Here is a 12167-nt window from a genome sequence, read left to right on the forward strand (position 1 = left end):
GATGTCAGAACATCTGGTCCACCAAGTCAGCCGTGACTAGCGTGTCTGTTGGACACCAAGTGATCTGATACAACTTTTTATGGGATTACCCTGGTGCCTTGGAATTGTATAGATGCAGCCTCAGTCATTTCGGAAGCAATTAGTAAATAATGAGAGGTACTAAGCTGCTCACTTGGTCTGTAATATCCTCGCATGGAAGGCACAAAAGTGACGGGGAGATTCATTTTCTTAAATAGGTAGGTTTTCCTGAAAAAGAAATTAAAAAAATTATTGCTTGAGAAATAAAGAAATAGTCATTAGAATCGCAACCATTTCATAAACGTACCTTAACATTATAACACCACATTAGCATGAACGAATGTACCGGAATGCAGTCTGTTTGCCTAATAAAAAGACTGTGTCAAACTCAAAATGAGGCCATTTACTAAAACATACAAGCTTTTGGTTAATTTATAATATTCTCCTAATCCCACTTTTATCAGCTCTACTTTGGTGCACTTGGTATTAATTGCCTATTATAGCAGGTATTTGAACACATCTCCTCTTTCATCTGAAGAAAATATTAGCATATCGTAGAGCTGTTGGGACAGATTGTATCTGAGCCACTTTTTCCTCCTTGCAGAAAAGCCTATCAATCATAACTGAATATAGTGATTAATAATGTCACAGCTCTTATTCGCATGTCTGTGTGCAACTAAATGAAGAGGAGTGCTTACATTTTGATCTAGAGAATTTCACATAACAAAATAATCAGTTGGCATTTTAGAAAAAAATTATATTGAAAAATGCTTCTACCCCAGGACCTATTTTTGGTTGTTCTATTATTAATTTACTAAAGGCTTCATCAGGAAGCCAAAGCAAAGATTCTGTTATATCAGAATTTGTATCATTTCAGACTAAGTTTATCTTTTTTTTTTTTTTTTTTTTTTTTATCACATGTTCAGTAGTTCCATCAAGATCATAGGGGACACTGGCTAGTGCACTTGGGCTTCCCCAGCTGGGTGTGCATCGAGCACCAGCCCTCACTGTGCACGTGCCTCTGAGCAAGCCAGTCCCTCTGGGCCAATTCCTTGGCCGTGAAATGGGGAAAGAATATTGCAAAGCTTTTCCAATCTTTTTGAGATTTTTGATGAGAATCAATGTAAAATGATCTTACCATAGTGCCAGGCCATAGAAATTACTCAAAACAGCAGGAGTTTGCATTTGGAGGAGATAAGACATGAGTTGTCATGTGGAAGGGGAAATGACAGTATGTGGTCACTCCTGGCTTGAGGCCACAGCAAGGGCTGTGTGCTGAAGCCCTCCACACTTACATCTCCATCTGGGCTCCGGACTCACTGTTGTCGGCAGAGCAAACCACACCTTCTGATGGTCCTCCTCGCCCTCGCAGGCAGCCTTCTTCCCTTGGTCAGCTCCACATTGGGGTGAATGGTTTTACCCTACCATTCATGGAGTGGTTCACACAGAGAGCTAGGATGAGCCTTGATTCCTACGTTTCCTTACTGGCCCCGCTTCTACATCCAGTCCATCGGTGAGTCCCGTCTGCTGTGTCCTATGTGCCATACCCAGAACCCATCTACCTCTTCATCCACTGCCACCGTTGTCCCAGCCTGTGCTTTGTCAGGAGCTCATGGACTGCCTTTCCGGTTCCTGCCCATGCCCCGCACAATCTCTTTTCCACATGACACCCAGAATTATCTGTTCAAAGTATAAGTCAGATATCATCAGACTCCTCTGGTTAAGAGTCCTGTGGCTTTGGGTTGCCCATTGAGGACACATCAGGCAAACATCCTGGCTTATGGCTCTCATCATGGAGATTTTTTTTGACTAATCTATCTAAAATTCCTTATTTTCCCTGACACTTGGGAATGTCCTGAGATATTTTTTTTTTGTCCTGAGATTTTTGTTTACTTGTTTATCACTAGGATCTATGTTCCCTGGGAGCAGGTGCCTTCTCTGTCTTGCCCGCTGTTGTAACTAGTGCCTTGAACAGATCCTGGCAGTTAACATGACCTCAGGAAACATCGACTGATTAAACAGTTCCATTGGGAAAGTTCACAGTAGTCGGAGTAGCCAGGAAACACTGCATGGCACGGGTGAGACTGGCACTTGAGTTGGGCCATGGATGGTATTTCAGTGTGGTGAGGCCGGAGTAGGGGATTGAGATGTGGGGTAGCTCTCAGGATTGCACTCTGGCACAAGAAGAGGACATGGGCACGGTGGCAGTGGAGATGTGGCCCGGGCCATGGGGAGACAAGCTCTGTGACCATCCTGTGGAGAGGTCTGTTTCTCCAGGCAGGGTGGGACAGAACACTTTTGAAAGGTAGAATGGAGAAAAAGATGGAATTATTTGAAGGTCAGGTGTGAACCCTAAAGCATGGGGCCAGGGTGGTGGTGCTGGAGGTTCACTGCCGATTTCCCACAACGAGGGGCATGTTTTGGAGATGGCTGTCAGCAGTGTCGTGGAGGCCAGCTGGAATCTGAGGTATCTGGTAGTAGGCCTTGGAGGTCACTCAGCACCAGGGGCAGCCTGCATGTGTTGAACACCTCAGGTGTTGGGGGGATACCGTGGAGTCCCGGGAAGGAGTGAGCTTGTACCTCCTGGTGTGTGCAGCTCTGTCCTGTGAGGGGTCTGGGGTCACGGCGACAGGGACCTCAGCTTTCCTCGTGCAGTGCCTGGGATGGAGCTCCCATCCTATGAGCATGGGCTGGGTTAGAAAGAAAGAAGGTACAGGAAATGATTCCTCTAGTTTGGGCGCATGTTAAAAGGCCTTGGTGTTTAGACTTAGGGCTTAAAACTTCTGACCCAGAAGTTCAGTGACAGCTAAAATTTATTAGAAGTTTTTATATGTTATAGGGAAGCCTTTTGAAAATAAAAATCACATGTGGGAGGAGATTTACATGGCCTGTGGAATATGTAACAGCAAGTTTCCCTCTTTACCTTGGCTGCAAGGAAACCCAAAGCCAGATTTTTCGGATTTTTGCTCCCTTGTAGCAACTCTGACTTTTACGTTGCTTTATTTAGCTTTTTTTTTTTTTTTTAAGCTCCTTTTTCTCTGCTTCCATGGATCTCATTTAGATGTCTTTTTTATGTAAGCTTGTTCAGTTTTTGGTAAAGGCAGAATTTGTATGAGTTCAATAACTACCGGCATCATCCTGGGCCTATGGGAGCAGGCGCCAGAGCAGTGAGAGGAAGCATCAGCCCCGGGCAGAGAGGCAAAGCCTTTGTTAAAGGTGAGCAGTGCCCGGCCACCGCTCCTCCCACATGTCCCCAAATTGAAAGTTTGTGTTTATGGGGTTCTGAATGTAGTCTAATTTTTTCCTATCTGGTTTGGCTCATCTCTACCAGCTGGTAAATAGGAAATGTTCACGGTAGGAAGCCAATACTCTGCAGAGTGTAAACAGATGGAATCGATATAAAGTGACAAGCTAGACTGTGCTATGGAGAATACAGAGCCAAAAGTAAGAACATAACAGTCAAGCTACTTGCTTCGTTCCAGTTCATTTAGTCCTGAATAGCGCTTCATATCTGCACAGCTGTGTTGTTCTTTTTTTCCCCTCTTTCTTTCTTCTGGGTTGATAATGACAATTTCAAAGAAAAACTTTAATTAAAGATTTTATACGAAATAGCCAAAAGTAGAATAATAAGGAAAATGAGCATTGATGTGTTTATTGTAAGAAAAATCCTCTTTCACGGTTTCATTTAAAAATTTTACTCCTTAAATTTAAAATGAATGTAGTCGTGGTGACAGAAAGGTGCCAGACTGACAGCCGTGGATGCTGAACCCCTCCATTGTGCTACAGAGCCAAGACCTAGAGGCTGCTAGAAGCCCCCTCCCCTTGGGGTTCAGTCCCTAAGCAGGTGGGGGGAGGGGGGATGGCGTCCTCACCCCCTTCTGCTAGAAACTGGGCAAGGAAGGCTGCTTCTGGGGGAGGAACTGCACAGAAGACCGCTTAGCAGGAGCCAGTAAGATAACACTGTGGACAGTTTAAGTTAATTTACTGTGCAGGTTGTGCTCTGGCGTGAAGAGGCTTGGCCTTCGTCTGGGAGGGCCACATCGGAGCTGGGCCTAGGGAAGGATTATTTGCAGCCTGGCTGAGAATCCTGGCCTTCTGGGAGGCAACATTGGGCCTCTTCTCACCTCCTTTAACGTCTGGGTGGTCATATTTATTTGGGTTCACAGCTTTCCTTCCTGGAGCTTAAAGTGCTATAAAAAGAATTTTAAACAAAGAACTATAGAGTACTAATAACAGCCACTGTTAGCAGTTTATTGAACCATCTGAACTCAGTGGGATACAAATATGAAGCAGTTTGATTTTTCTCTTCTCACTGTTCTCAAGCAGGCGCTAGCAAATCTGCCTTTTCATCCCCTAAGGGTATCAGATAGGCGGATCTTGTGGCTTTCTGGTCACATTTAGTTATAAATAAAACTACTACAGGCCAATCCAGCTTCGGACCTTGAGCTCATATCCAGCTCAGTTGGCCATCTCCTCTCCTTCTTCACTGGGGCACTTGTCCTGTGCTGAGGGTTGAGGAAAGGGAGTGTGTCTTTCTCTTCCTTCACTGGTGTCCTCTCTGGGCAGCATGTAAAGGCTACTCTCTTATGGAGCCCATGGGGAATTATTAGGACCGTGTTTTGGGGGCCTCTGAACTAAGTGGCTCCCTGATGAGGAGGGTCAGCTCTACTCCTGGTGGTTCTCTGCATATCCTCAGGCTGTGTGGCTCCCTTCACCTGAGGAGCAGCCCCTCTGGGAGCAGGACAACTCAGGCCTTCTGCCTTTTTTGGTCTCCACTTAACCCACTGAAAATTTACACATGCCATCTCTGCCAACGGTAGGCATGCACACTGTGCTCATCTGCCCCTCCCACTCTATTCTGCTATCTCTGTCCAATTCTCAGTTTCTTTTCCTTGGAAGGTGTACCGTGGATCACTGAATCCACTGGGAAATGAGATGCTTACATATCCCTTCTTTCAGGTGTCTGCCCTTGTCTGTACAAGAATTTCCTTAGCCTGCTAAAGCTTCTTCCCCATGAATGCTGCAGTCACTCCATCCATCCATCCATCCATCCATCCATCCATCACCATCCATCCATTCATTTATCCATACATCATCCATCCACCCATCATCCAACCATCCATTATTCATCTATCCATCATCCATGCATCCATCATCCATCCATCTCTCCATCTACCCATTTATGTATCTATCCAGCCAGCTAGCCATCTTCCATCCATCCATCCTCCCATCTATTCATACATATATACATTCATCCATTCAACAAATATTCATTAGTCCAGGCCCTTTTTTTGGTTCTGGACTCCTGCCTACCGAAGACCTTATATCCTCTCAAGGCTCCTATTAGGCTGGTCAAGGAGGGCAGTGAAGGGGTTAGAGGAGTTGGCTGGGGTGGGAGAGAGTAGTGCTACTCAGTATTTCTTGACATGGGTGTGTGGTTATTTGAGACTCTGTCCTTAACCTTTGGTCCCAGTCCACAATCCCCATCATGCGGCCATGTATGATGTTCCACATGAGGCACTTGCATACATGTGCTTGTTTCCTCTCAGCCACACTCTGACACAGGTCCTTACTCATTTCCATTTCACAGATGAGGAAACTGAAGTTTAGTTGTCAGGGTACTGTTCCAAGGTGACCTGAAAAATAGCGCAGAGCTGGGATTTGAAGTCTCATGTCAGGGCCATTGTCGGGCCATGCGCCACACTGCATGGAGGTCCCTTGTGGAGAGGGAGGGAGGGGAGCATTGAAGTGCCAGTGCTGTGGTGAGGGTGGGGGCTGGCTGCAGCCCAGAGCAGTTTCTATGGTTCTCAGTGTGGCTTACCATCATGCCTGCCTCCGCTTTACTTGTTACAGTTGGACGTTCTCTGCTTCTTGTAATAGCACTTAAGAATCTGTCCTCCATAAATTCACCTAAATCTTTTTTTGAGTGTTTTAATATTGCTCTGATTGTTCCTCCCACTTCAGTAAGCACTTCCTCTTTTTCACTTCACTCCTGTGTGAGATAGGGCTTCATTTCTTTTCTGGAAATGTTAGGTGAATGAGTCCTGGCTTGTGTAGGCACCCTGCAGAACTTAAAGCTTTCCAGCCGGCTTTTCCCCAGCCCTACTGTCCACATGGAATCTAGGCTTTTTAGTCTGTCCTCACGTTGGTTCCCTTCCTAGATATTGGGTTCATCACCCACCATCCCCCTCCTCCTTGGGCATCTCCCCAGCCTGGGGCTCCAAGAACATGGAGAGGGTCACATGTTGCCCTGCTTTGGAGGTCAGTGGTACTGCAAGGGGGGCTGGGTGCAGTGGGGGCTGGGGAGGAGGAGCAGAGAAGTGGCAGGCCAGGGTGCTGTTCGAGACTGCTAGCTAGGATTAGCTGGGGGGTGGAGGGTGGAGAGCCGGGGCTGTGGAGGGGAAGCAGCTCCTTCCTGGGCCTGGGCTGGGGAGAATGGGCGGGGAGGGTGTCAGGACTAAGTCTGCTCCCCTCCTCCCCAGGATGGGGAAGATGGTTGGGAAGAGAAGACTTTGAGCAGCTTCTTCATAGCCTCAGGCCCTGTCTTTATCCTGGCTCCCTGTCTTTAATTTAAGGTTGTAAGTAGCTATTGTTTTGATTTTATTTTAAATCCTCGGGGCTTCTCCTCCAGTGTTTGTGCACAGAAAGCTCCCCAACATGTGCCACCACCTTCAGAGAGAAGTGGGAGTGCATGGGGGAGAGTGGAACAGGGGTCATGAACTTGTTCTGGAAAGATAGTGAGTCTTGCTGTTTTTATGGACCAGACATTCTGTCCAACTGCTCAACTCTGCCACCATTTGTAGGGGAAGCAGCCAGAGGCAATGTGGAAACAAGTGAGCCTGCCTGGGCACCGATAATATTTCCTTATGGATACCGAAATCTGAAGTTCCCCTTTCCCTTGTCATCAAATACCCTTTTTCTGATTTTTTTTTTTTTTGACTATTAAGAAATGTAAAAACTATTTCTAGCTTACAGGGATACAAAAATAGGTGGTAGGCAGGAGTCTGCTGCATGCCGAATACGCAAAGGTAGTCAGGCCTCCTAGGCAAGGAAGCCAAGAGAGAAGAGCACCCCCTTTCAGGCCTATCTCTGTGCGGTAAGGGGAGTGAGAGCACATTTTCTTTCCTGGGAAGCAGCCTGGGTTTGGGGGAAGAAACGAGAAGCAGTGGCTCCTCTCGTTTTGCTAACTGTGCACCAGTTTTTGCCTCTGTCCATGGGTTTGGCCCTCAGGACTACTACTCCCTCAAAGCCGTGGGGATTAAGGGTTGGAGCCCAGGAGAGCAGAGGCCAGATAGGGAGCTGGGGACTAGTTGCAGGCAGGAATATGCCCAGATGACTAGATCAAAGTCCCGCAGCCAGTGGGATGGAAGTGTAATTGGGAAAGCCAGAGGCAGTGCACAGGATCCTACCCCGAAGGAGCAGTGGCAGGGCCAGAGAAGGGGTCAGGGCAGCAGACACAGCATGCTAACTCACTCTGCACATGTTCATGAACATCCACTCTGTCCAGGTGCTGTCCTAAGCCCCAGGGATATAGCAGCAAGCAAAACCAAGTCCTTCTCTGTGGAGTTTACATTTCAGTGGAGGAAGGAAGACAATAAACATACAAAAGAAATAGGAAGTGATCCAAGTGTAGATGAATACAAGAGAAAGTGTGAGGGATCAGAAAGGGATGAGTGCAGGCTCTCGTGTGGGCCATGGAGGAAGGCTTGTTGGAGCAGGTGGCAGTGTGACACACCTGAATGAAGGCCGGAGATAGCTATCAGGAGGAGGAGATTGGATGAGCATGCTTGGTAGGGGTGGGGGAGAACAAGGAGGCCTGGAGCAGAGAGAGTAGGGGAGGGATGGAGGGGCGGGGTCAAGAGGTAGTGGGGGTCAGATTGACTAGGGCAGATCAACTAGGGCTTCGCAGGCCAGGCTGGGTGAGGACTTTCCAGTATGTAAGAGAGAGCCTGCCGTGCTGGTGAATTTGAGTAGTTCGTTGTGGCTGGAGCCCAGGGACTGTGGGAGGGGGTGATTTTGTGGGATATGGAGCTGGCGTGGGGGGTAAGCAGGAGGCTCAGAGATGGTGGCTCTTAATACAGACATGTCCCACTTATACCAAAATGGCACACGTCTAGCTGGCCTAGAAAGGGGCTAGATGCTGCCCACGCCATCCTGTTTCTCAGTCTTTACCTTCTCCTCTCCTGCCTCTCCTCCCTTCTCAAGGGAGCAGGGAAATGGGGTGGGACATGGACACGGTCACTCCCCTGACCCCAGCCACTTGATTCCTTTATGCTTTTTCCTGCTCTCCTGTCCTGGATGGGACGAGTCTTGTACACCGTGGCCCTAACTTCCCTGCCTCCGATAAGCCCTACCATCTGCAGCTCAATTCAGATCTTGCCAAACTTCAGTCTGACAAATGATAAGAAACTTGGAGACATACCTCTGGTGGGTGTGAGTTCTGTGCCAGACTTGCTGCTTCCTGGCTTTCCACGCTGGAGACCCATATGGGCTGCTTTGGGGGTTTAAAAAAGCGCATCGCCTCCTGTCCCCCATTTGATCAAAAGAGGTGAATCGAAATTTGGCAGCAGACAAGGTGCTGAGGGTTCTGTTTGACCACGGAGCAAGTGGCTCCGCTCTTTTAGACAAAGCGGTCAGGCTGAGGGTGGACGCACAAGCCAGCCTCACGGTGGTGGATGCAATTCCCACTGTTCCCTGCTGGGCATTCCCAGTTTGGGAGATTAAGATGGTTTCAGCCAGTGTTCCCTGGTTGTTAGAAGCGAGAGGTGTATATAGAATTTAGCATGGGGCTTTGCACAGAACATCCAATTAATATTTGTTCAGTTATGATATTACAATCATTATTCCATCTATAGCAGACCGAGCCATTCTTACATTCAGGATTGGCCCTGAGGAGGTATAACCAGGCTTCCTCAGAATGTGGCTTTTTCCTAAGCAGGTGAAAAGGCAGGTTCATTCATTCACTCAGACACTTAACTGAGCCAGATCCCGGAACCGAAGCTCTGAACCCAACTCCGGGGACCTGACATTCTGGAGGGAGATAGTAAAGATGAGTATTAAATCGGTTGGTGAGATGTACTCTGAAGACAAGGATCAGAGTGTGTAGGGTGGGGTCTTACTTATACTTGTGGTCAGGAAGTCCTTTCTGATAAGATGACAAGAGGGCCGAGATCTGGATAAAGTCAGGGAATGGGACAGTTAGTATCTGGGGAAGAATGTTCTAGACAGAAAGAATAGCAAAGGCAAATGCCTTGAGGCAGGAGGAGCCTGGCAGCAAAGGACCTGGTGTGGCCTGAAAGCAGCGAGCCAGGGGACAAGTAGGGGAGATGAGTTGGGAGAGCTGCCAGGGCCAGTCTGTGGGGCCTGGCAGGTCACAGCTTGTGGGGAGATGTGAATGAGGCAGCGTGGTCGTGGGGGACTGGCTCATGAGTGTCTGATAGGTAGCATCATGGACCAGGAGGGGAGACCCCTCATGTGGGTTTGGAGTCAGACAGATGCCCGGGAGCATGGTGCCACCGGCCATTGTCTTATAACCATTTCTGTTTTTCCTGTAGATAAGGAGCGAGGTTCTCAGTGGGTGGAAGAGGGGAGCAGGGGTTGAGAAGGGAGGTTGGGAGGGGTGAGAAGCTCTGGATGGGGTGGCAAGTGACGGGCAGTGGAGCAGGATCACACAGTGCCCTCGAGTGAGGGGACCCAGTTGAGTGTTGGAGGGTCACCCTCTGTGGCCACAGCAGGGCTTGGAAGAGGCAGTGTGTTGGATTTAACCAGGGATGGGGGCTTGCCAGGGCTGAGGGGGGAGGAGGAAGCACATATGCAGTGGTGATTATAGAGACTGAGCCATTGGGAGGGAGCGAGGGGGAGCTGTGCACAGGAACTGAGCGGCAGGTGGGGGCCCTGCTGAGGAGAAGGCTGTGGGGTCATGCGCTTGAGCAAGGCGCAAGAGGAAGAGGGATGGGGTGGTTGGAGCATGGGGCTTGATTTTGGAGAGTGGCAGTCATTGGGGATGACACGGTGTGGAGTCCGAGCAGGCAACGGTGACCTCTGGCTGAGAGGAGGACCAGGAGCTAAGAGACCTAGGCTCAGAGGTTGTCCATAGGGAGCCCTGAGTGGTCCTGGGAGCAGGGCTGGCATGTCAGGGGCTAACAGCCTAGCCGGGAGGCCTGGTGCTCATAGGTCCAAGCAGCTGGGGAGAAGAGGGAGCAGCAGCCATCCTCCCACCAGCCCAGTGCTTCCTCAGCTGTGAGCACAAGGGCAGCCACCCCAGGAGAGCGCTGTCAGGGGTTCCTCCCACGTCACGCAGAGTCCAGTGAAGGGAACCCACAGAGGAGTGTTGAGGAAGTAGGTGATGTTAATAAAGAGAAGAAAACCTGCTCTTCTTAGGGTTTTCCCCTGACCTCTTCGTGGGAGGCACCGAACATACCCGAGTCTAGACTGGGCATGGACTTGACCTTGCCCAGGGCAGCAGAGTCAGACCTGCCGAAGCCCAGTCATGCCAGACCTTCATCACTTTTCCTCTACAATCCCAACCCTGGCCTTTGTGTTCTGCTGTGCGGAATGCCGTCCTGTCCTGCCCTAGCCACCCCCCTCAACTTAGATGCCTCCTCCTCCAGGAAGCCTCCTAGATGACTCAGGCTGAAAGGGCTTACAGCTCTGCATTCTCTGTTCTCTGGCTCTTGTTTCCACAGCTCAGCTTCAGCAAACACTTATTTTACATCCTGTCTTTTCCTCGGGAAGTGTGGGTAAAGGGTAGGTAGACTTGCATTAGAATCCAGGTGATCATTGTTGATGGAGGTGATGTCGGGTAACTCATGTAGCCTCCCTGAACCTCCATTTTATCTAAAAATTGGGGAACAGTACTTTCCTCCTGTGGGTTGGGGGGATTCAATGACATAGCTCCGAGCTTGGCACCCATGAGCCCCGGTGGATGTTCCTGTCCTGGGTACAAGTAGGTTTGGGGTAAGCACACAGCTTAGTACTCTGCATCTCCACAGGGCTGCTCCAAATGCCTGTCACATTTATGTGCCCAATAAATATGCGTTTGCTGAATTTGGGAAATATGTCTATACAACTTTTCTATAATATTTTTAAAAAATTCAGAGGGGTTGAAATGTATAGTCATATTTTGCAGCTCCTAGTAAAAACAGTTTGCATATGGCCATGAAAAATGAAGATAGTGCAAGTTCAGTCCTACCTGAACTATAGTTTTTGAGTACCAATTAACAAAAAAGATTTTTCTCATGGCTCTAAAAGGGAATGAATTGTCTATGAGACTTACTGCTTTACATCAGAAAGACTTTTTAAGAACTTACTGAGACCATTTACAGAGAAAATGGCTTTACAAACATTCAATAAATACAAAGTGTTCTTTTTTTCCATAGACATGTCATTTTGCAATACCTCAAGTGTGAGTCTTTGAAAACATTTTATTTTACCAGAAGTATTTAAAAACATTCATATTTTTTTTTAATGATCATTTTGGTTTTTAACACTGGGTCTTTTGACTTCTCCTAAATCACTTCTTCTGCACAGATTTTCAGAAACATTAAAACTATTTTCAAAGCCTTCAAGCTCATTGATGTTAGCAAGACTGGTCTGATCCAGTCCTGTGAACTGAGGAAAGTTCTCGAGACCTTCTGTTTGAAGATGAAAGATGATGAATACAAAAAGTAAGTAAACGAAGGTCAGGTGAGAGATTGCTCAGTAGAACTTAGCCCCGTTTCAAAGTGGGACCAGGCAGGTGCAGTGGAGCCAGACGTCGTCCCCTCCTGCCCTCTCTGTCTTGACTGTTTTTAGAAGAGGCACTCATGGCGTTTCTCCTGTGTTTGTGGTGCTCTCTACAAGTGCTCAAATTCAAGAGCTAATGATTCTAATTCTGAGAGTCCCCAGGGTGGCAGTCATCTGGCCTGCAGATCTGAACACATCTTGATTATTTAAGTAATCCATCACCAGTTGTCTCTCCATTCCTGGTTGGCCCCACACCCGCCATCCCCCGTGTTCCCAGTTCCCAGTTGACTTTTACTCAAAGCCTGGGGTTACAGAAGAACAAATTTCAGGATTTATTCATTGGTTGATGTGCTCCCTATTGGCTCTCCATCCTGATATAATAACAGAAACGCAATTTTCCTCCAAGGACCATTGTTGCTGGGGTC

At 48.1% G+C, this 12167-nt stretch overlaps 1 protein-coding gene across 6 annotated transcripts in view; it reads left to right on the top strand.

Annotated features, from left to right (window-relative positions):
* The window catches only part of EFCAB6 (EF-hand calcium binding domain 6), a 234115-nt gene that overhangs the window by 50791 nt on the left and 171157 nt on the right, over nucleotides 1-12167 (top strand). For all 6 annotated transcript variants that reach the window (XM_072843616.1, XM_072843612.1, XM_072843615.1 and 3 more), the window contains one exon: nucleotides 11548-11684. In XM_072843616.1, coding sequence (XP_072699717.1) covers nucleotides 11548-11684 — 137 coding nt within the window. The remainder of the gene's footprint in view (nucleotides 1-11547; nucleotides 11685-12167) is intronic.

The sequence above is a fragment of the Canis lupus genome, chromosome 11, assembly GCF_048164855.1.
Source record: "Canis lupus baileyi chromosome 11, mCanLup2.hap1, whole genome shotgun sequence".
In the NCBI taxonomy this organism is placed as follows: Eukaryota; Metazoa; Chordata; class Mammalia; order Carnivora; family Canidae; genus Canis; species Canis lupus.